We start from the raw sequence: 24,505 nt of genomic DNA on the forward strand, positions 1-24,505 counted from the left end.
CATTTCAAAGATCCAGACAGAGTAGCAGTGGAGGAGGCAGAGGCTGGGACACAGGCTGCCGCTGGCCCTGGGCTCTGCTGTGGGGTGGACCCAGCCAGCACTTGTCCTGGTCTCTTTCTAATTCTTCTTCTGTTCTCTCTCCCTCCTCCCAGGCTCTCAGGTTCTGTTTTGCTGCCTCTCATTCTTTCTCTAATCCCTCTTTTCTTTTTTGTTCTAATCTAATCTCTCTAGTCTTCATTGCTTTTTTTTTTGTTTTGTTTTCCTTCAGTGCTAGAGCTGGAACTCAGGGCCTTGAGCCTGCTAGGCAAACACTGTACCACTAAGCTAACCACAGTCTCTGTTTTTTTTAGGTCCTCCAGCCTCTGTCTTCTCAAGGGGCTGAGGCTACAGGCAGGTAACACTATACCTGATTCTGCCCTCTCCTTTATATAGCTGGCTCCTTCTCTCCATGGTCCTTGTCTCAGCCAGATGCAATACCCTGGTGGGTGGTCATTACTGCTGGGGCTTGGTGAACCTGTGTGTGTGTGTGTGTGTGTGTGTGTGTGTGTGTGTGTGTGTGTGTGTCTGTGTCTGTGTCTGTGTCTGTGTCTGTGTCTGTGTCAGTGTGTTTCTGTGTGTGTGCCTGTGTCTGTATATACTGAGAATTGGGAACCTTCAAGGCCAGGACCCTGCCTCTGGCTCCCCAGTTCCTTTTTCTGTGGTATGGACTGGGGTCTTGCCCTCATGGGGGGGGGGAGACAGAGGATTCTGCCTATCAGGTCCTAGATAGAGGTCACTGCTGGCTAATTAGGGCTCTCAGGTCCAGGTCTTGGGATCAGATGCAGGTGGAAACAGGTGTGTATACTCACCCCTGAGACTTCCTTTTACTTCCTAAGACTAGGGTGCCTACGGTACTTTCCTGGGTCATTAATGTAGTTCCTTGCTTCCAGGCAAAGCCATTACCTTAGTGTCAGATGGGCAGAGGATATGGGCCAACAGATAGCACTTTGGGATTTGCATGTGTCTTTTTTTTTTGGTTCCAGTATTGGAACTTAGGTCCTTGTGCTCTTACTTGGCATTTTTGCTCAAGGCTAACACTCTTACCACTGGAGCCACATCTCCACTTCTGCTTTTTGCAGGTTAATTGAAAGTAAAAAGTCTCATAGACTTTTCTGTACAGCGCTGGCTTCGAACCTTGACCCTCAGATCTCAGTCTTTGAGTGTAGCTAGGATTATAGACGTGAGCCACCAGCTCCAGCATGTGCCTTTACATGCAATGTCTTACTATTACATAGCCATCAGTTTTAGACCTGACTTTAAAGCAAACATGAACATCGAAAATGTTAGGATTGGCTGGGAAGGTGGCTCAGTGGTAGAGGGCTTGCCTTGCATGCCTGAGGCCCTGGGTTCGATTCCTCAGCACCACATAAGCAAAAAGAAAAAAGCCAGAAGTGGCGCTGTGGCTCAAGTGGTAGAGCACTAGTCTTGAGCTGAAGAGCTGAGGGACAGCACCTAGGCCCAGAGGTCAGGCCCCAGGACCAGACAAAAAAAGAAAAAAAGAAAAAACCCCAAAAAACAGAAAAGAAAAGAAAGGCTGGGAAGGTGGCTCAGTGTAGAGTGCTTGCCTTGCATGCCTGAGGCCCTGGGTTCGATTCCTCAGTACCACATAAGCAAAAAGAAAAAAGCCGAAGTGGCACTGTGGCTCAAATGGTAGAGCGCTAGCCTTGAGCTGAAGAGCTGAGGGACAGCGCCCAGGCCCAGAGTTCGGGCCCCATGACCGGACCCTCCCCGCCCAAAAAAAAAAGAAAAGAAAAAAAAAGAAAATGTTAGGATTTATCTGACCTGGGGCAGCTGAAGGCCAAGCAGGGCAGGCTGCTACTGGCAGAGCTGGCATCAGCTGCCTGGCTTCAAGGTCAAGGGGCCTCGGATTTATAGGCTGTTCCTTCCTGAGGCACAATTAAAGCTTTAAAAAACAATAGCTACAATAAAACCTGTTGAAATTGTTTTAAGAAGCTGAGTGTGATAGAGGGGGTGGGTTTGATCTGGATACATTGTATACTTGTGTGGAACTCTCACAATGAAACCTAGCCTTGTGCACTAATCTATGCTAGCGCAGTAGTAGCAGCAATAATCATCGTTAAATAATAGCGATAATCAGCATAAAAGCACCAGCTGTGCCTACTCTTCACAGGTATCCACTGCTGGCCCGGGGCTGGACTCTCACCTAGTGGGAGAGTGGTCACGGTCCCACCCTCAGTTTCCTCATCTGTAAAGTGGGTTTGATGACCTTAGCTGGTACGTTGTCATGAGGATTCAATGAGATGACATGGGCTGAGTACCAAGTGTCCCTCAGTTTCCCCATTCTGCCCTCCCCACCCAACCTGGCTCTCTTCAGTCTCCTACACTAGGAGGACTGCCAACTTCCTCCCCTTCCCCAGGGGCAGGCTGGCCTTTTGTGTTATGATACATCCTCTCCCCAGCAAGGCCAACTCCTGGCCAGCAAGGAGGAGGTCACCTCTGTCAGTGTGAGGTGACAGGAAAGGCACAGTGTCCCCTGGAGCCTGTGGTTTCCAGGTAGGCAGCAGGTAGGGATGTGTGTGTCTCCATCCTCTGTCTCCCTGCAGGTCATGGAATGTTCTGGGTGGCTGTGGAAGCTGCCTCAAGTGGTCCTGCTACTGCTTTGCAGGGCAGGCTGGGATTTGAACACATCTGACAGTTTGCCTTTGGGCTCACTCTGCCAGGCTGAGAAATGGGCTTATGTGCCTGGCCCTTGCCCTGGGTCTGAGATGTAGGAGTTGGAAGGCTGCCAGGTAGCTGTCTGCCCTCAGGGCCCCAGGGTGACAGGCAGAGGACTCTTGGAGCTCACGGACATAAGGGCTCTCTTTAGGTCTTGTGGGTGATACCCTCCTCCCAGACATTGGCAGAGGTGAAGGCTGGCTTGGCAGTGTTTTCCAGGGCTGATGTCAGTGGTTTAGGGTTTCCTAGGTGAGACAAAGGCTGCTTTGTACCTTCTGCAGGTCTAAGATCAGGCCCATCGCCCCTGGTGATGAAACCCTGGTGGGAAACCAGGTGGGCGGGACAGCAGAGCCCTAAGCTTCCTGCTTGGAGTCTCTCCTGAGCCAAGAGCAACCCTTGCACAGGTCTGGCGCTTGTCTAAGCTCTAATCTGTGTAGACACATTCTCTCAAGCCTCATCACACTCCTGGAAGATGGTTGTGGTTTCACCCACTGTCCAGATGAGAAGACTGAGCCTCAGAAGGTGAAACCGCTTGGCGTTAGTCATAGGCAGAGAGTAGCAGGGCTGGCACGCATATTCAGGTCTCTTTGGCTTCCAGCATCAGCATCCAGGAGCCATATCTCACACTCAGCTTTGGGAAGCTGGGACCCCCTGAGGGTAAGGTTGGAGCAGATGGGCTCTGGGGCTTTGGGAGAGGTATGGTTTAATTTCTCTTCTCAGGATTCAGAGTTGAGTCACAGTGCCTGGAGCATGTGTTTTGTGTGTGTGTGTGTGTGTGTGTGTGTGTGTGTGTGTGTGTGTGTGTGTGTGTGTGTGTGCGTGCATGTGTGTGTGTGTGTGTATGCACATGTTAGAGGGGCACTGGGCACTGGAGGGTTGGTACTCACTGGTAAGTGATTGCAGGAAGATCTTGAGGGCAGGTGTAAGGTGTCATCCTAGGGGACACTTAGGATCTTTTTTTTTTTTTTTTTTAAAGATTGTACCACATGATCTTTCATTCATTCATTCGTCATCCATCCATCCATTCATTTCTTCATCATTTTCCAGGCCCCTTGTGCTCAAGCTGTATGCTGGGACTTTTGGTGATGATGCTACACACAGTGGGAGTTTTAGTGCTGCCTAGGAAGCCTTCCAGACAAATGACTGTCAGTCCAGAGCTAGAAGAGTCCTTAAGAGATTGTTTCATTTCTCCCTTTTCAGAAGAGGGGCACTGACTTGCCCAAGGTTATACAACACGTTCGGAGCCGAGACTCATGTCAGCATCCCCTGTTCTGGTCTCTCTGCGGTAACCGCAGCCCTCCTGTTCCTGTCACCCAGCCCTTCCTTCCACAGCTGGTTTCATGTGTTCTCAACCCCCCCCACAGCCTCTACTCCAAGACGCACCCAGGTGCACGCAGCTCTGGCTGGAGCTAAGCTTGGTCGTACTCTGCTCTGAAACGTCACTCTTGCGTCAGGCTGGCTTTTCCTTGCTGGGCACTAACCTGCTGTCCCCTGGGTCTCTCGAGATCATCTGATCCTCTCACACTGTGGAACTGGGACCACACAAGTCCTTGATGACCATTTTGCCTGGGGCTTGCCCCTGGGCGTGCCCCTGGCATCCTTTTCCAGCCAGTCCCAGTGAGAAGTGCTACCTTGTATTCTGGCCGTAGTTCTGACTGCTGCCTTACCTCTTGCGTGGCTTTCCACAGAGCCAGGAGGTGGGTAGAGTGGGCATCAGCTGGTAGGTAGTACTCTAAGCTGCACTCCCCTGCCCCCACCCAAGCTCAGCAGCAGACCTTCTTCCTATCTAAATCCCCTGTTGTCACCCTCTGGAGGAGGCAGCAGATACGTGCGTGCGTGCTGGGACATGCCCCGTAGGCAGGAACTGCCTGGTCCTTCAAGCCTGCAGGTTCCTGGGAGGAAGGCCCAGCCCTTCTCCATGGAATCCTCTGAAGGAGTGGCACTGGAGCCCAGGCCCACCCTTCCTGATGAGGAAACTGAGGCTCAGAGAGGTTAAGGTACGTGGCTACTGTTGTCTAGCCAGCCTGGCAGAGTTGATGGTCCCTTGCCTGAACAGGGCCTAGGCTTTCCAGCTCCTGTCCCAACAACTGTCCCTTGCAGCCATCCCTGAAGTAAAGCTGTCAGGGCCATGAAGCTCTACAGGGCGGGGGTGGGTGCCTCACAGGCTGGCATCGCTGGCTTGGCAGATTCCTGGTGCTCCACAGCTACCCTTGGAGCCATGCTGTGACACACCCTCTGATCCCAGCTATCCTGAGTTTCCTTGTAACCTTGTAGGGAGGCCGTCACCTCCTCAGGTGGAGGCCTGGGTACATCAGGAAGGAAGCTGCCGGGAGGACACCACTCCTGGGGCTGGGACAGGAAAGGGTTAAGTAGTTCTGCCTGCTGTGGCTGCTTTCCCAGCTGGTGTCTGGGCCCCTCGGCCAACCACACCATCTGTGTCCTATCTGTCTCAAGGCAAAGTCACCAGAGGGAGCCCTGCCTGCTGCTGTTGGGGGCCTCTGTCTCTGTGAGGCTGGGGCACTTAGGAAAGGGCCCACTTAGGAAAGGGTCCTTGGCATGGCTGACCCGCAGCATCTCCCGGGCTTCCTTGAGCAGGTGGGCCCAGATGGTCGAGGGACGGGCCCGGGGTCACAGGGCAGCCCCAGTGTGGGGCCACACATGCAGGTGGAGCAGGACTCGCACCACGGCTCCCGCTCACAACTTGATCTGGTAAATACGATTTGAGGGCCTACTATGTGCTAGGCTATTGGGAACTCCAGGTACCAAACAGCAGCCCAGTTCCTACATGGGGGAGAAGGAAGCCAGAGGACAAAGCCCCAATGGAGGGGGGGCATATCCAAGCCAAGCTCAGGGCCTGGACGCTCTGTCAGCCTTCCCAACAGGCAGATTGGCGGGACAGCCATCCCAGCTTTGTCTGACATCAGACAGGCTGGGCTGTGCAAAAACATGAGATCCTACTGAAAAGAATAACTAAAGCCACTAGGGCAGAGGTGTGGCTTAGATGGTAGAATCTTCCTAGCAAGTAAGTGCAAGGCCCTGAGTTCAGTCCCCACGTACCACATACACAAGGAATGACAACAACCAAGAATGAAGGGGAAAAAAAGCAAAGAAGAGAAAGCAATCATCCCATGAGCCATATTTAGTCACTAATCCCTCGCTTGGCATGGGCCGTTGCAGTCTAATTACCTGTCCGGCTGTGCCTAGAGCCTGCCCCTTCCCTGCCAGTTAGGACAATTACCGGAACATACTTACAGGCATTCCCCCCACAACCATCCCTGGTTGCACACACCCCACGCATAATTGGCAGGTCCTGGGGTCCTCCCTGAATTACTCGGGAATGTCTTGCTCCCTCTGTCAACAGCCCTGCAGAAAGCACAGAGGATCCCAGGTTTCTGTGTGATCTTGTGCTCTTCTATCACCCCTCTGAGCCTCAGGCTTCTCATTTGTGGATGGTCCCGGTGTCCCAGTGGCCCTCGAACATCCTGGGGCTCTGTGTTCTGTGCTCTTCCTTTTCTTTCACCCTTACAGAATCACTTGGTGCTGTCTACCTTCTGTTAACTCAGGTGGGAGCACTGTCCTCTTCACCTCCATTTTGTAGAGGAAGAGACAGAGGCCTTGCTCAAGGCTGCAAAGCCCTGCTCTACACCCAGAGGGGGGAATCCCACTTTTGTCTGGCCTCTCTGCTTGGCCGTCAAGCCCTCATTTGTCAGGCTGCAGAGAAGGAGGACCAGTACCTCAAGGCCATCTTGGGGCTGCTGGAGTGAGTGACTTGGGTTTGATGGGGCTTGGTGACAGTCTTGCCTGGTGCTCACGTTCAGCCTCTCGGTCACTTGGAATAAACAATGGAGAGACCCAAGGTGCACATTAGCTTTCCAAAATAGCCTGGAGTTGCTGTTTTCCCTCAAGGCTATAAACACATCCCTGAGTGAGGCTCCACACCCTGCTGAACACTGACCTGCATCCTCCTGCTCCTTTGCCTGGGTCTCTAGAGACTTGGGAGGCAAGAACTGAAGCCCTGCAGGCTGAGAGGTGCATGTCCACTGGGAAAGGAGTCCCAGGCTTCCAGATGGAGTGAGGAGAGTAATGGAGTTAGCCTGGGCTGTGGAGGTTGTCTGGGGAAACTGAGGCTCCCAGGAGTGAGCAGAGAAGCCATGTTCAAGGCTTGTGGAGTCTTAGGAATCTATTGGCTCTGGATTGTATCTCCCAGGGAAGACCTTTGAAGTGATATTTGCCAGGACTTTATCCAGGGACATTTGTGGTGCCTGCTGTATACCAGGCTCTGGGCTGAGCCCTAGAGTCGTGGCTGTGATGGGTCAGACCTTGTGTGGGATACATTTAGTAGGGTAACAAATGAGCCTGGTCCCTTATTGCCCCGGGCTCTGTAGTACACTTCCCCTTGTCCTAAGAGGCCAGAGGGTGTGGGTGTATAAGCTAGCTTCTGTGGAAGGTATTAGATATTGAGAGGAAGAAATGGGTGGTGGTGGAGGGGAAGGCCCTTCAGGGCTGAGAACCCTGTGTAAGGCCTTGGGCATGATACAGCTTGGAGGTGTGAGGTGGGGCTTTGTTCTGTGTTTCCTGAGGGAGGGTGGGTTCTTCTTTGTTGAACCTGGCCTGTGGCTGCTTGCTTCAGGGCTTACCACTTACTGCCTGGGACCTCAGACCTCTCAGAGAAAAGCTGTTGAGCCATTTGCTGGATGAGCGTGATCTTACTCTCGCTCTGGCTCCAACTTAAAGCCTGAGAGCCACCCACAAAGAAGGGTGGTATTATTGGAGAGGCAGCATTTTGACTCCTGGGGAAACTGAGGCACAGACCAATGTTGTGGCAGGGCCTGGGGGGGGAGACCCCTGTTTTTCTTTCTGTGTGTGTGTGTGTGTGTGTGTGTGTGTGTGTGTGTGTGTGTACGCAAGTGCGTGCATGCTCATGTGTGCATGTGCAAAGGAAGACTGGACCAGATGCTGGCAGCTACTGTCACATACTGCACTTTAGAAGTACATAAAAGCCTTTTATGCTGTTGCTGTTGGGGATTGAAGTCAGGTCCTCATGCCCTTGCTTGGCTTTTTTGCTCACAGCTGGTGCTCTACCACCTGAACCAGGCCTCACTTCTGGCTTTTTGCTGGTTATTTGGAAATAGTGTTTCATAAAAGTACTGTCTGCTGGGATGGCTTCAAACTTAAGTTCTTAGATTTTAGCTTTCTGATGAGTTAGGATCACTTTGCACTTTGGCTACAGAAAAAGCCCTTTTCAAGTAAGCCCCTTTGACACAGGAGTGCACTTGGGGGTTTCTGGCCCAATGTGTCATCCATGATATTCCTTCTGGTATTGTTTCCATTGCTGGGGCTGGGGCTGTCACACCCATGATGTCACATCTGTAATGTCACACCACCTGCGTCATCTGTGATGTCATAACACCTGTGTCTCCCCTGCTCAGGAGGTCACAGCCTCGTATTGATAAGTGGAGAAGATGCTCTTGGAACCTGTGTGGTGGAATCCCATTTCCACTTTCCCTAAGTCTCACTAGCAAAACTTATCCCCCAAGGAAAAGTTGGGAGGCCTTCCAGCTTTTGTCAGTGGTTACAGGAGGGCTCAGCGGGCTTTGAATTCTTTGTTTGGCTCACTTGATTTCGGGGGGGGGGTGTGGTGGGTAGGGTAAGTATTGTTAAACGTTCCTGCAATTTAAAACTACAGGAAAATGAGCAGGTATTTTTGTCTTCTTAGAACTGAAGTGGTTTTGACTTCAGGTCTAAAGTATACATGACATCATTTAAAATTAAAAAGATACCAAGGGTAAGTGTATCTGTTTGTTTTCGGTTCCTAAAACAAAGTCCTCCAAGCTGAAAACTTACTTAGGAAAAAAGAAAAGAAAAAGAAATTGCTTAGCTCTTGGTTTTGGAGACTAAAAGTCCAAATAGCAGGACGCTGGCTGTGGCAGAGGCCCTATTGCTTGCATTGCAGTGTGACGGACGGAGTAGTCAGGGGATCTCAGGCAGGACGGGGGTGATAGCTATGACACAGGAAGCCAGCTTGGGGAGTGACTAGGCTGACCCTAGAGACTGATCCAGGGTCTCTTAAAGCTCCCACCACCTCCCACATTACCACCCTGAGAGCCAAGCTTCCAGCACACACATTTTGGGGGACACACCTGCCCAAATCACAGGAGTAAGGACATAGGGCACAACCCGGGAGAACCTTGAAGACATGATGCTATGTGAAACAAAACCAAGTCACAGAAGGACAAATACTGTGACTCTACTTTCCCAAGAAAGTAGAGTATAGCAGTTCACAAGGGACAGAGAGTGGAAAGCTGGGGGGTGGGGGATAGGTAGTTTGTATTTATAGTTTGGGAAGGTAAATTTTTTTTTTCCACCAAAGATGGATGGTGGTGATAGTTGTGTAACAACGAATATATTAAATGCTGCCGAACTGTATACTGGAAATGGTAAAATTGGGACAAAGTGATGTACACTTTACCACAATTAAGAAAAAAAGACGCAGAGGAGACAAGAGTGACAAGTTGCCCCTTGCCACCCAGTGAGGGGCTGTTGGTGTTTTTCTCCCTCCAGTCCCCAGGTGCCCTGAGGAAGGGTGACTCAGGTGTGGCCCCTTCACCCCTGGGCACAGCTAAGAGGACTTTTCATCTCCAGATCCCCCAAGGGTCTTTGTGCCCGGGACCCAGGCACCAGTGCCCAGCCAGGGCTCCCCGATGCACTAGAGAAGCCAGACACCCCCATCTGGGAGGAGCCCTGGAACTTGCCTCCCCTCTCAGTGGTGGAAGGTCTTGGAGCACTTCTGAGCCCAGCACTTGGCTGCTGTGGGCATGTGGGAAGTGGCTCCCACCCTTCCCTGGGCATGGAAGGTACAGTGTGAGCAGGAGCCAGCTGAGCTGTGGGGCAGGTGCTCTATACTCTGCACCCCAGGCTCCACACCCTCTCTTGGAGACTCTTTTTCCTCTCTCGTTGGATGTGGTGCTGAGTGGGAGGCAGGGAGGAGATGTCGTCCTCTGGTGCATGTATTGCCAAAGCAGCAGGGCGTTCATTTGGCACCCCCATGCTGCCTGGTGCCCAGTGCCCTGGCCAGTCTACTCGGTGGAGCTGCCACCCAACTGGATGGCTGGTTCTGTGACAAATCGTTGAGCATTTGTTAGGAGCTGAGCCCAGTCCCAAGTGCTTTGTCTAGCTGCTCATGGCCCCAGCTACCTACAAGGTGAGCATTCCATTAGCACCTTCTTAAAGGTGGGGCTCAATGGCACCCAGGGGGCTTCTGCCCCTTCCGCCATCCCACAGTGATAGAGACCCGAGGATACATAAACTGCAGTCTCTCCCCATCCACCCACGAGTTCCAGTCCTGCCAAACTGCATAGAGGCTGAGAGCATTTCCAGATGAAGAGATGGAGACCCAGAAGACAGGAGCTGGCCAGTGTCAGGGAGAGTTGGGAAGGGGCGAGAACTTTCATTTATTTGGGGGCCCCTGGCGATCCCCACTTCCTGATGGTCACAAGGGGAGGCCAGGAGATTGGTAGGAAGTGATCTGCCCAGAAGCACATACTCTAGAGTGTAGGGATTTGGACCTGGTTCTGCCCAACTCTAAAGCTAATAGGTTTGGCTTCCCCTTGAACCGCCTCTAGCTGGTTTAGTGTGGAGGTGGCTGTGGGCACAGGCCTTTCTCCACGCAGGTTTGCAAGCCTTGAGAAGTGAAGGTCATGGGTGAAGCATGTCCCCCGCGGTGTGGCTCTTGTCCAAGTCAGTACCGTGACTTTGCGTGCAGAGGTTTGGGCACCAGGCCCTGGCTATGTGATCTGGCATTTTCTGAGCCACTTGCCCCTGGAGAGGGCTGGTGGGGAGGGGCTTATAGAGCAGAGGTGCTGTCTTACCACTGAGGCCAGAGGGCTTCAGACTTGGGTTTGACCTTGAGCATTTTTGTCTGAGCCTCTGTGTTCTCACAGGATGCTAAATGCTGGCTCATGGAGCTGCTGTGAAGACTAGAGGTGGTGAGCCTTTAATGATGCCTAGTAGGTGTTGTACAGTCAACACACATCTTTCCCTTCTCCTGGGTGAGTGGGGGCTGTTGGGAAAGGCAAGAAGGTAGAAATTGATAGTGCTCTGGATGCATAGTGAAGGTAGGACCCAAACTTTGAGATGCCAGGGTGGGTGTAGTAGCCCAGGAGGGCTCCCTGGAGGATGGGGACAGGTGTGACCTCAAGCCTGGCAGAGTTTGGAAATGGTACTCCAGAACTGTCCCTGTACCCTGCAATTTGGGACACAGATTCCTCTTTACCATGGGACTCTTCAGTCCCTTTCTTTCTCAGAATGGCGTGGGGTGTGGGGGCAGGCTCTGCTTGGGTGTGGTTTCTGGTCAGAGACGCTTGAGAGAGGGTGCTACCCTGCGTGCCATTCTGGATTATGGGATTATGAATGAGCGTTCTGGAGCTGCCATTTCTCCAAAGTTGTTTTCACTGACCCTGGGAATCTGGGCAGACAGGGACACTGGGTAATTGGCCTATAAAACAACTGAAACCTCAGCGTGGCATTGGAACAGGTGATCTGGGCGTCTGTGGTCTCCACTTTGCCCACCAGGCGAGTACCTGGCCCAGAAGGATGCCCTGAACTGCTTTGTGCCTGCGGGGTGGTGGCATCAGGCTGGCCAGGCCCTCCCGTCTGCACCTCGCCTGCCACAGTGGCCCTCATTGGGATGGACCTCAAAGTACTAGACAGTGCCCATTATTTATCAGGGTCCATCTAGGGCTGTGGAGGGAGGCAATAGTTGTTTGCTGGTGGCACTGGCACCTGGCTTCTTTTCCTTTGTGGTCCCATCTTTGTGTCCTTCTGGTCTCTCAGCCAGGAGTGGCACTGGCTTGTCACCACCACCATTGTCTATGCCACCTTGTGGCATGGTGCCCTGGGGTCAGACGGCCTTCCCTGGGCACTCCGCCAGTTTCTGTGTGACTGACACTGTGGGCCATGAGGGTGAGGATGAGACCCCGACTGTCTTCAGGCCACACCAGGCGCTGTTGTGGACACCCCTCACATGTTTCACCCGTGAAATGGTTGCAAAACCTCTGTGAATGCTGGGTGCACTTGCAATCCTAGATACTCAGGAGGCTGACACCTAAAGATTGTGGTTCAAAGCTAGCCCAGGCAGGAAAGTCTCTGGCAACTACCGAAAGTTGGAAATAGAGCTGAGACTCAAATGGTAGCGTGCTAACCTTGAGTGAACCAGCTCAGGGACAGCACCCAGGCCCTGAGTTCAAGTCCTAGCTCAAAACAAATGAACAAACCAAAACCTTTGTGAGGTGAATGGTAAGTATGAGGCCCAGAGAGGGTAGGTGACAAACCTGAGGTCACAGAGCTGCATAGCTCTGTATGTATGCATAGCTAGGATTTGAGTACAGGACCCTCTGGCTCCAGGGTCCCTTGCTTTTCTGTGTACCTTATACCCTGGTTTGACTTCTTGGATGGATGGTTGGCTTTTGATTTGAGATATTGTAGTTTCTCATCTTTGTAGTCCATGCCAGTGTTTGCCCAGGAACCACAAAAGCTGGTTTCTAGCTTGGCCAGGGGGGCCCTGAGAATTCCCTGACATTACGGTATCACTAAAGGGACAGTGATTTGAGAGGTGGGAAGAGCCTTGCCCAAGGCCACCCAGCTGAGCTGGGACAGTAGATACAGGACTTTGTGCATGTGGCCAGCTGCTTTACATAATGAGCACAGCTATGGTGGTCAGTTAGAGGCTGGTCATACACTCCTTCCTGGTTATTGCAAGGCCTCTTCCCACAGAGAGCCCAGATCCCCAGCTCCAGGCTAAGGGTATTTGTGGTCACTGGGACATTGGAGGCACCTAGAATCTTGGACTCTGTAAAGCCTGAGCGGCCTGTGGCCAGGACCTGTTGGCAGAATGAGTCAGTTCAGTTCATGTTGCCCCCATTCCCTGCTTGTTGACCAGGGAGAGGAGGCCTGGGGGTGCCTGTTGGTGAGGACCAGCGGCTTCATGATGTGGGATATTACCTCTTCCAGGCGGGGTTGGCTCATAACCCTGCAGATGTGATGTCCCAACAGATTCTTAGATATCCTGCTCTAGATGGGGAGACTGAGGCCCAGGATGGAGACATAGCTCATTCACAGGACTGGGAATGGTATCTCCGGTCTCAGAGCCTGGTCACAGAGCTTCTTCCCTGTGAGCCTCCTTGCCAGACCGTAGCTACCTCCTTGAAGCTGCTGCTTCTGTGTGGGTGGCAGTGTGCTGGTATGGGGGGTGGGGAGCGTGCGTGGTCTGCTGGCTCCTCCGGCAGCCTCATTGCCAGCTGCAGCCCATGCACTGCTCTGCCCAGGCCGTTTGCCGCCTGCCCGTAATGGAATCGGCTGCCCTGGTTAAGTGTTCACATTAAATTAATACTTCCTCCGCGGAGACGATCAGTTGGCATTTAATTTGTGTTTCGTTTGGAGAGCAGTGGAGCACAGCTGGGCAGTGCGGATGGGCACGTCTGCGTGGTATCCCTTCCTGGGGATCAGAGCTCTGTGGAGATGGTGGGGTGAGTGGTAGACTGGAGGGGCAGGCAGGGTGGGCAGGGGCTGCCAGACAGAGCCTTGGAAGGGACCTGTGGGCTGGCAGGTATCTTAAGCTTCCCGGCTGTCATTTCCGGTGGGGATGGGTTGGAATGTTCACTTAGAGTGGGAGGAAGTTGGGAGGCGAAGAGGAAGTGTTTCAGCACTTAGCTGCCTGGTTGGCGCGGTGGCTTCTGTCTGTGTCCCAGCCCCGCCCCCTCCCACGGCCCTTTTTTTTTTTTTAAAGCTGAATTCTGTGTCTGCCTGGGCTCTGATGTGAAAGGGGGTGGTTGGGAATGAGGATATCAGTTCAGTTGAGGGTGGTGAGCTCCCCAAAAGGGAAGTGGGGAGCTGGTGGAGCTCTAGGTTTTCTGTGACTTCCTGGTCCTTCCCCAGTGCAGAAGGGCACGCGCTGTGCTGGGAGGCCCTGGCCAAGGCAGTGCCCATGAGGGTACTGTGTAGCATTCCTGTTCCCTTGTGGGCAGGTAGCACCAGCCAGGCAAAGTCCTCTGTGATCAGAGCCACAGCTTCCAGCACAGCGCTGTCTCTCCCCCCCCCCCCCCCCCCCCCCCCCGCCAAGGAGGAGCCCAGGGCCTCAGGGCCGTACACTGAGAAAGGAAACTGCTGTCTGCCCCCACCTGCCCTCCACCCCAGGCCAGGCCCACGCTTGGCCCAGAATGAAGTTTTCCATTGATGGCTCTTGCCCAGCCTTACTTGAGCTAGTTTCTCATCACCTGAGTGAGTTGGCCTGGGTGTGCCGGCTGCTGCCCTTCTCCAGCAAGGTGTGGACCATTCCTTTGGCTCCTTCCCATCCCCTGAGGCCCCTCCTTTGCTTTCTCTGGCTGTGGAAGCCAGACTGAGATGCTGGGTTAGGCTACAACTGGGAGTCTCATGCCCATCCTCAGAAGGGTGCTTCCCACCTCTAAGTGAACATTCCAACCCATCCCCACCGGAAATGACAGCCGGGAAGCCCACAGGTCCCTTCCAAGGCTCCGTCTGGCAGCCCCTGCCCACCCTGCCTGCCCCTCCAGTCTACCACTCACCCCACCATCTCCACAGAGCTCTGATCCCCAGGAAGGGATACCACGCAGATGTGCCCATCCGCACTGCCCAGCTGTGCTCCGCTGCTCTCCAAAGGAAACTCAACTTCCTTTGGCGAGGGTAATCGGCTAGTCTAAGGTCACAGAGATGGAAAGTGGTAGGGTAGTAATTGAACTGTATCTACTGTCCTGAATCTCAGTATTAAATATTTGCCAGGGCTACATCCAATCTCCTAAAAAGCCTCCTCTAATACCACAGGAAGTGAAAACCCCATGAGTCAGCCCCTCTGCCAGAGACTTCAGCTCAGTTTCCGCCTCAGACTGGCTTTGCTCTGAAGCTCCTTTCCAGGGCCTGAGTGTCACTTTGAACTGATGGGGGAAGGGAACCACTGGCCCTGGTGCTGGGTGAGGCAGGGTGGGGGCTGGCCTTGAAACTGCACCCCATTCCTCTGAGGCTTCCCGTTCATCTGTCATCACGTGGTCCCAGCAGTAGCTCCTCAGGAATGCAGAGAGACCACATCTGGCTGCCACCTCCCCCCTCTTGGCCACTGGCCTCCCACGTGTGCCTGTTAAGATGGCAGGTCCCAACACTCAGTGAGATGCTGTCATTTCCTTTCCCGGCATCCATTGTCCTGCTGTCCCTACCTCCCCTAGGGCTGTGGGAGAGGGAGGTCTGTCCTGCTCCCTGCCTGCTTCCTGTCCAGCTTCACCCTCCCCAGGCCTGGCCTGTCTCTCTCAGGAGAGGATCTGGAGTGGACACAGCTAGTGTTGTGCTAGGGATTTGGCTCCCTGATCTCTCAGGGAGGGAATCAAAGATGAGGAGGCTAGAAGGGGAGAGGCTTGGCTGGGGAAAAGGGTGGCTTGGGGGAATGAGCCGGTGGGAGGGAAATGAGCCCTGCTTGGATCTGCCCATTCGTTCTTCCATCCAGTCCAATCAGTGTTTTCAACTCAGTGCCTCACCAGCTTTAGGTCTGGGGAATACAGCCTGGAGCGGTAGTTCGAACAAAGTTAATGCACTGCTGGCCTAATTGGACCCTAGCGTTAGCCCTAGCTCCTCCTTTGCACCCATTTCCTTCCAAAACCAAGTATCACATCCCTTGCTCCATCCTACTTCAGGGGCCCAGGGCATCTGAGAAGCCCCAGCGTGGATGTCAGCAGACCCTGGTGTGGGGAGAAGATGGTAGTGACTTCCCTGTCACACTGGTCAGGGCTGGCTTCTTTGGGCCAGAGCATGTGCTGTGGGACAGCACTGTGGGTCAGGCTGCCTGGGGGAGAGCAGATCCTGCCTCTAGCCACTGTTACTCCAAGAGGGAAAACACTGGCGGTAGACCAGGTTCAGGGAGGAGATGATATTTGAGACAAGCCTGACAGAAGGGATAGGATTTCAGGAGACAGAGGTGAAGGAAGAGGAAGGGAAGAGTTACCTACGTTCTCTGTGCTCTCAACTGCAAAATAGAGACCTCCTTCAGGGGACTTGAATTGATGTTTTATGAAGCACGACCTGGCACCTAAATGAACACGCCAGAAAATAATCAGCAAGTACCCCCTCTTCTCTCATCCACTCTTTGAGAGGAGAAGTTCCAACTGTCCAGCAGCAGCTGAGGGAAACTTAACAGAAGGTCATGCTCCAAGGTCATCTCTCCAAGGTGACCCTAGCCAGCCTTGGTCAGCTGCAATCACAGCAATGCTTTCCACCGTGGGCATCTCAGGACTTGGACTGGACCAGACACAGGTTTGATTCCAGGCATTACTATTTCCCAGCAGTGTTGACTGAGGGCAAGATGTTTGCCACTTTGGCAAGTAGGGAGGGCAAAGGCTTAAAGGAAACATCCAAAGTTGGGCATGGGCAGCTCATGCCTATAATCCTAGCTCCTCAGAAGGCTGAGTGAGATCTGAGGATCCCAGTTTAGAATTGGCCTGGGCAGGAAAGTCCATGAGACTTTCATCTCTAATTAACCAGTAAAAAGCCAGAAGTGGGGGTGTTGCTCAAGTGATAGAACACCAGACTTCAGTGGAAAAAGCCAAGCAAGAGTGAGAAGCTATGAGTTCAAGCTCCAGTACAAGTGCACGTTCACGCAAGTGCGCGCGCAAACGCGCACACACACACACACAGAGACATACACACACATATGCGCACACATACACAACATCCACCAAAACTCTGACCAACAACAGCATCCCCTCCGGTGGCATTGGTGACAGACTGCCAGTGCCTTCCTGTGCTCTGTCCTTTTTGAACTGGCTCCCCTCCCTGCAGAACCCTGTCTTTTAGGGAAGAGGTGGTGTCTGGTGTGTGAAATGTCAAAGCCAACAATTCGTTTGACTAGTTTTCAGTGAGACTGAAATGAGTTGCAGTGAAAGCAGGGTGTCTGCGGCAACCTAACAGATACATCGTGCATCTGGCCCTTCACCCCAGGCAGCCTGGCAGCTGAAGGACAGAGATTTTCTGCACTGTCAACACTGGAGTTGGCCAAGCCAGGTTTCCTGATGCATTGGGCGGGCCGTGTGTCAGGGTGGTAGGCTCAGTCTGCAGCCAGCTGCTGTCCCCTGTGGGGTCTGACTTCCACCTCCAGGAGGCAGCCAGCCAGCTGCCCACCCAGCCTGGTTTGGGAAAGAAATCATTTGTGCAAACTCATCCTCAGTGTGCAGCATGGGGAAATTGTGTGTGTGTGTGTGTGTGTGTGTGTGTGTGTGTGCTCACCATGCAGGAGGAGAGGAGGAGGAGGAAGAGCAAGAAGAGGAGGAAGAAGAGGAGGAGGAAGTAATGAAAAGTGTGGTCCCCCCAGAGCCTGGCCATTGAAAATGCTGTCAGCTGGGGTTGAAGGTGTGGCTCAATTAGTAGAGTGCCAGCCCAGGAGCAAATCCTCTGCTACCGAGTTCAAGTCTCTGCCTTGCAACAACAACAAAAAAATGTCAGCATTCCCCCTCCTACACACACACCCCCACACCCCGACCCCGGAGCTGTCTGCCTCCTGTGGATCTGCTGAATCGGAAAAGATGGCCAGGTAGTTCCCAGGCAGGTTAGTTTTACCCTCACTACTTTAGGGCTGAGTTAGATTTGAGTTCCAGCTCCCTGCCTACTAGCTGAGTTAGACAAGTTGCTTTACCTCAGTGGACCCTAGCTCTCTCATCTGCACAAGGAATTTGTATTTTTAAAAAATCATTACCTGAGAGTGTTAATAATTCACACTAGCGTATGAATAATAATTCATACTCAAGTAGATGATCTGGGGATAAGGACTAGCTCCTGTGTGGAGCCCACAAATGGTGGCTGTTACTGAGTAGAGGTCCTGATACCAGAGGTCCTGAATTGATTGGGGGCCTCACTCTCCCCAGCTGTGCACGGGTCTGTGGACGACCCCCCTCCCCACTTGCATTGGATGGTTGCTCAAAAGAGGGTGCGGGGGGTGGGGCATTCCAGGAGCCAATGGGAAAGAAACTGCCTGTGTCATCCTTCTTCCCTCTGTGCCCCACTCAGCTGCTCCTGCTGTTGCTGAGACCCAGGAGTGAGGCCAGGCTGCAGGCATCTCTACTTTTAGACGCTCCCTTGCCTTTCAGATGCTCCCTTGTACCCTGCTTAGAGTCTTTGGAGCCAAGTCATCTCCTTCCTTCCCCCTCCTCAGAGGAACTTGCTGTCTCTAGGAGGTAATTCAGCCTAAGGCCTACCCTCCTTTGGGTGGCCCCGGGTGCTCCCTCCCTACTGCCAAGAGGGATGAAGATGGCCTGGTAGCTTCTCCCTACTTGGCATTCCTGTCCCCCCGCATTGAGGCTGAATGCTTAGCTCTGCCCCTGATACACTGAGCAATTTTGGGCAGATGATGTGTGCACTCTGGGCCACAGTTTCCTTCTCTGTACAAACTGGTCCCATGGGCCCTGAGATTCCCTCCCCGCCCCCTCCCCCCCGTTCCCACTCCCCTAGTGCTGTCAGAGGCCTCAGCCTCAGCCCCTGCCCCTCATGTCCGTACCCTGGATCCACAGTTGATTTGGGCCAGGCTGGTAAAGACTGAAGTGAGCTGGCCTGTGTGCCTGTCCTCCAGGAGCTCGGCTAGGGCCTACTGGTCTTGTGTGGGAGAGGGGAGGAATTTTCCTCTCTGTGTGCAAACAGTATCCGTTTTCTCTTGTTTCCAAAAGCTGGTGACGTAACCCACTCTTCCTCCATTCCTCCCCTCTGGCCTATTTTTAGCTGGCCGGCAGCATCCTCCAGAGCTTCAGCCATGTAGGGACAGCAGCATGGACTGAGGGAAGACAGAAGCTCCGTTGTCTGTCCTGGGATGGGGGAGGGAGGAGATGCTGCTGGGAGAGACTTAGGACCTTCATTCAGGCTTGGAGGTTCCTGGCCTGGGGGTGGGGGTGTCTCTAAGCACTCAGGCCGAAGCCTCCTCTGGGGCGGGGGGAGGGGGTATCCTCCCCTTCCCATGAGTGTGTGGCTCTGAGCCCTGCTTTCTTTACCTGGATCATAGGATAATGGGAGCACTTTTGCTATAGAACTAACTGTAGGAGGGCTGAGTTTACCTCTGGTAGAACAGATGTCTCAATGCTGGGAGTCAGGGTTTTATCATCATGGCAGTCAGCCAGCCAGTCTCAGGGAGCTGTTTCTTCATGCACTGCAGATAATGCTGGGGGTGCATCATCCTGGTGCACCCCTGTGACCTTTCCTGTTCCTCTTCAATACATGAATAAAACGATACCCAGAATGTTCTAGGAACAGGATCTGGCATATCATAAATAAAGCCAATGAATAAATAAAGCCAATGAAGTGAGAGCTGTATTTGTTTTGTTTTAGTGTAATTAAACTGATCAAGGTTTGACTTTGGGCTTCACTTACTGACTAGCCATGGGTCTTTGGGGCCAGACATTTGACATCTCTGAGCTCAATTGCTATGTAGGATTCTTTTTTATGTTTACTTGGAGATAAAAGTCTTATGGAGGGAGCTGGGAAAGTGGCTCAGCGCTAGAGTGCTTGCCTTGCATGCATGAGGCCCTGGGTTTGATTCCTCAGCACCACATAAGCAGAAAAAGCTAAAAGTAGCGCTGTGGCTCAAGTGTTAGAGTGCTAGCCTTGAGCTGAAGAGCTGAGGGACAGCGCCCAGGCCCAGAGTTCAGGCCCTACAACTGACCAAACAAACAAAAAAGGTTTATGGACTTGTCTGCCTGAGCTGGCTTCTAACAGAGATCCTTAGATATCAGCTTCCTCAGTAGCTAGGATTGCAGGTGTGAGCCAATGGTGCCCAGCAGCCACCTGGTTATGGTTGGCGCCATTCAATGCCTTCCTTTCCCACCATCTCTTGTCTGGGAGCTCCTGGAGGGCATGCAGGATGGATTTTCTCATGCTCAGTCCCTCCCCAACCTGGGTGGACACTGAGCCCTGGACTGGCACCACGAGGCCACTCTCTGACCACTTGTCCTTCTTGGCTTTTACAGGTGGGAGGAGGAACTTGCCAAGCGCATGAACCTTCAGACCATGGTGGACACACTGCAGGAGGTAAGATCGCCCTCAGGGGTCCTGAGAGGTCCAGGAGAGACATGTGGGATGGCCATGTGACCAAAGCCTCTGCCGCCCTGGCCTCTCCTCTGTGAGCCTACAGATCCTTTCCATCTCTTCTACTTAATGGCTAGGGATAGCCCAGCACAGTGGAGCAGAAAAGTTTGGGCATAGGAGCAGGGAAACCTGGGTCTTGCTGATGACCCAGGGCCAATGACTCTCCGCTTCAGCCTCTCTCCCCATCCGAGGCTTGGGCTAGGTTTCTAAGCCCTTGTGCCCTCAGCTTGTAGGTCTCCTAAGTTGTGACTGATACTTGGAGATAGCTGGTGGGCGCGTCACCATGTGGGCTGCTTCCCAAGCAGGCTCCATGGTGAACTCTGAGGCTTTGTTGTCTCCTTGTTGCTATGGTGGTGGCTTTGAATTTGGGGCTGTGCTGCTCACCTGCCTGTGTTGGGCACTGAACAAACCTCACTTTGTGAATTCTCTTTTCTTCTCTGTCAATGGGAGCTATGGAGTAGCAACCCTATGAAGAAGCATGAAAAAGTCCATTCAAAACATTTTTAAGCTGGGCACTGGTAGCTCATGCTTGTAATCCCAGCTACTCAGGAGGCTGAGAGCTTGAGGATTGCAGGTTTAAGCCAGTTGGAACAGGAAGGTCTGTGAGACTCTTATTTCCAATTAACCAGCAAAATGTTAGAAGTAGAATTGTGGCTTACGTGGTAGAGTGCCACAGCACCAAAGGAAGGGCATTAGATAAGAGTGGAACTCAGTGGAAGAACATTTGCTTAGCTTGTACAGAGCCCTAGGTTCAATCCCCAGTACAACCAAACCAAATTTAAAAAGTCAATATGAAAATTTACTTTCTGATATTTAAAACACTTAGCTTTAAGGAGAGAACAATAATTAGCAATGTGTAGGAGGAAAAGGATGAGAAAAAGAATTTTTTTTTTTTTTTGCCAGACCTGGGGCTTGAACTGAAGGCCTGGGCACTGTCCCTGAGCTTCTTTTGCTCAAGGCTAGCACTCTACACTTGAGCCACTTCTGATTTTTTCTGTGTATGTGGTACTGAGGAATCGAACCTAAGGCTTTGTACATGCTTGGCAAGCACTCTACCACTAAGCCACCTTCCCAGCTCAAGGGTAATTTTTTTTTCTTTCATAACCTAGCATGTTCATGACCAGGTATTTGGAAAATTCATATATGCAAAAGCAAAACAAAAAAATGAAAAAAACACCTAAAACAAAACAGAATAAAAATTGCCTGCAGTTCTACTCTGCACAGCTTATCAGTTGGTGTGTGGCCTTCTCATATTTTCCATGCAAACATCTACACATGCCTCTGTTGCTCACCTTTGATTACACAGATGACGTGGCTGGTTCTGAGACCAGAGGTAGTTAAATAGGAATGTTACTTGGATCAACCTGGGTTTCTGAAGTACTGGGAAGGTAGATTTTCCCCTGCTATTAATGATCCTTGGAAAAGTGTTAGGGATAGTCAGAGGGCTTAGCAGGAATCCAGGCTGACACACAGGTCCTGCCACCCTTTCCAAAGCCCCAAACCCAGATGTCCAGCCCCTTCCTGCCCACAGGATTCCTCTATAGCTTGCCCATCTCCACCTGCAGGCAGCACAGGAAGCTGAGGCCATCCAGGAGGAGATGAATGAGAAGATCGAGCGGCTCAAGGCTGAGCTAGTGGTGTTCAAGGGGCTCATGAGTGACGTAAGTGCCACGCGCTGCCACCCTAGGCATCATGACTCCCCCCACCCCCTCATCATGCAGAATGCTTCATTCACTCTGAGGCTCCAAGCTCAGCTTCTAGTTAGAGTCCTGGCTGCCTGGTTTGTCCTGAGGATGAGGGACGCAGCAGAAGCCAGACGCCCTCCCTACCCTGTCCTCCCCACGTTGCTTCCCTCGGTCTGAGTAGAGATGCATTAATCTGCTGCTTAACCCATCTGCCCTCCCCAGGCTCCTCTGACGGTCTGTGTGTATTGCTCGGCTCCTTCCCAGCTCACCATGCAGCCTTGGGTCTGGCACTGGGGTGACAGTGGTCTGGGCTGTGCCAGCCGGAGAGGTTCCTGGGCCCAGAGCCTCCAGTAGGGTTGCTTTGTCAAGTTGGGAGTGGCCCATGTGCATCCTTTGGGCCATCTGGAGCCCATCTGAGTCACTGGCCCTGGGTGGGAGCAGCTGTTACCAGCAGAGGCCTCCTTTATGCACTGGACAGGGTGCACACAGAGCCCGCCAGAAAGGACAAGGAGCCTGAACTGGGTGACAGCCTGGCTTGGCTCCTGGCACTCGAGGGCTGGTGGCTGGGTGTATCTGGGAGATGCTGTAAGGCCCCAGGGGGAGCCACTTGACTTCCTCCCACTTGGGTTCAGGAGGACCCCACCCCATCCCATTCCAGGTGCCCTCCCGCTGCCAGCTGTGGAACAGGCTGGAAGAGAGCGAGGGGCAGGGCCAGCCTGCCATGTGGGGACTGGCAGGCATGTGGTGGGAAATGAAGGGCCGGCTTTCAACAGTGGGAAGGTCTTTTCTTTTGGTTTTTGTTCCAACAAGACTGAAGGCATGTCCAGCTGAGAGGGTGCTCTGTAGCTCTGCGGAGTCAGCACACGCGGTTTCACCTCATCACTCCAAGGCCTCCATTGCCCCTTCCCACCCTGAGCAGTGCTAATCATCCCTCCACTCCCAGGAAATGATCAACACCCCCCCTCCCAACCCAGTCTCCAGGAACCCCTCACACCTAGGGGTCTCCCCACCTATCAGCCAGGCCCTTCCTGCTTGCTCCACCCCTCGCTCACGTAACCCCTGCTGTCCTCCCTGCAGCCCATGACAGACCTGGACACAAAGATCCAAGAAAAGGCCATGAAGGTGGACATGGACATCTGCCGCCGAATCGATATTACGGCCAAGCTGTGCGATGTCGCACAGCAGCGGAACTCGGAAGACGTGTCCAAGATCTTCCAGGTGACTGGGGCCACCCCGCTCACCAGCCAAAACCTGACCCTCCCTGAGCAGCCCTGGCCCCCACCACCGCCAGCCAATCCCCTCATCATCCACGTCCCATTCACTCCCCATCCTGAGAGGCAGCGTCGGCCTCCCCAAACCCAAGGACTTGGAGGCCCCTCTGGCTCCACCAGATGTGACTGCTCTGTGTCACATGGACACAAAGGAGCCCGAGTCCCCAGGGGTGATGGACTGTGTACAAGGAAGGACATGGCAGAGCTGAGCCGGGCCTCAGGCCTCGTGACCCTCCAGGACTCATGCTCCAGCCCACACTGTGCCCACTGCCTCCCTGCTGCCTGCTAAACCTCTGGGTGCCAGGATGGGACATTGTCCTCATGCTAGTAGGGGATCCTTGGCCAGGCTAGTGGACAACTGGAGGACCTGGCTTGAGCTCTGGCAGCTGGGCCTCCGAATTTGGAAGAGGAGTTACTGGCCTTTGATTATTTCCCACTTCTCCAGAGAGTCTCTTGACACCCCCAGACCTATACTGTGCAGGGGTGGGTGCCCCTGAGAAAACAGTCACCAGTGGATTGTGCTCTGGAGAGGCCCAGCCGACTGAGGGTACCTTTCTTTCTCCGAAGGCTGTGTTCCGAGTTTTGGATTGTGGTTTGGCTTCTGCTTGAGCCCAGGGCAGTAGGGTGTGTCGTCGCTCTTTGTGTGTGATTTTGGATGAGAGTGAGGCGGCCTACGCCTTCCTGGGGCGCTCTCCACCCGCACCCCTCCTCGCCGCCCCTTTGCTGGGGAGATCCATGTGGCACTCATTTGCTCGTGTCTTGTCTGCTCAGGGTGGAAGCCTGGTGAGCCTCAGGCCCCCCATCCATGCCTCTGCATGGGAGAGGATGAGGCTCTGGGTGGCATGGATCTGTGGGTCAAGGCTTCATCTCTCTGGCTGGCTCTGAGGTAGCCCAGGTGACTAGGGCCTGGTCTGGCTTCCCTCACTCCAAATCCTGGGACTGCTTTTCTGGTGAAGGGGTGAGCTGAACCAGCCCAACCACCAGGCCTTTCCAGGGCAGGGCTTGGTCTGGGCATTTCTTCTCCACCCTGCATGTCACTCACTTCATGCTTTCTGCCAATGCTGCCTGCTTCTTAGAAGACCCGCACACCTGTCTCCCTGCAATGACTGGCCCTAGCCATGACCTACTTCCCCCCACATCCTCCCAGGGATGCCAGTTCCCTTGCTGGCTCACCCCTCCCCTCCATCCCAGCCAAAACTCCATAGTTACCTTGATCTCTTGCCTTCCGGTCCAGGTGGTCCCCAAAAAGAAAGAACGCAAAGTGGCTTCGGACGATGACATCTCTGAGCAGGACGGGGAGGTGAACCGGTTCTCTGATGATGAGGTCGGCTCCATGAACATCACAGATGAGATGAAACGCATGTTTAACCAGCTGTGAGTAGCCCAGATGACCAAGGCTTGGGGGAAGGAGGCACCCTCAAGGCCTGGGCTGAGTATCCCACAGATGTATTCGGTTTGGTCAGCATAGTATTCTGGAAGGATTGGGATTTGTTTTCAGTAGTGATCATTTGGGAAGCTTCATGTTTTCGGTCTCTCTAGGTAGCTTGAGAGCAGGCACTGACTCCCTGGGCACTGTTGACAGGAAACTTGAGGCACAGGGCACTGTTGACATGAATTGTACACTTCCATTGGCCATGATCATTTATACCAGCTGCGACCTTTCTCTTAACTTTTCTTTAGAAACTTCCCCACCAAAGAGGAGTGGGAGGGAATCACCCC

The 24,505-nt window shown here is 53.1% G+C and overlaps 1 protein-coding gene across 2 annotated transcripts in view; it reads left to right on the plus strand.

Moving 5' to 3' along the window:
• Iffo2 (intermediate filament family orphan 2) overlaps positions 1–24,505 on the plus strand; it is a 48,328-nt gene that overhangs the window by 11,925 nt on the left and 11,898 nt on the right. The window contains exons 2-5 of one of the 2 annotated variants that reach the window (XM_070037816.1): positions 19,713–19,773; positions 21,396–21,491; positions 22,593–22,733; positions 24,021–24,160. In XM_070037816.1, coding sequence (XP_069893917.1) covers positions 19,713–19,773; positions 21,396–21,491; positions 22,593–22,733; positions 24,021–24,160 — 438 coding nt within the window. The remainder of the gene's footprint in view (positions 1–19,712; positions 19,774–21,395; positions 21,492–22,592; positions 22,734–24,020; positions 24,161–24,505) is intronic. The other variant, XM_070037817.1, reaches the window with a different exon arrangement.

The sequence above is a fragment of the Dipodomys merriami genome, unplaced genomic scaffold, assembly GCF_024711535.1.
Source record: "Dipodomys merriami isolate MVZ:Mamm:240054 unplaced genomic scaffold, mDipMer1.0.p SCAF_28, whole genome shotgun sequence".
Lineage (NCBI taxonomy): Eukaryota > Metazoa > Chordata > Mammalia > Rodentia > Heteromyidae > Dipodomys > Dipodomys merriami.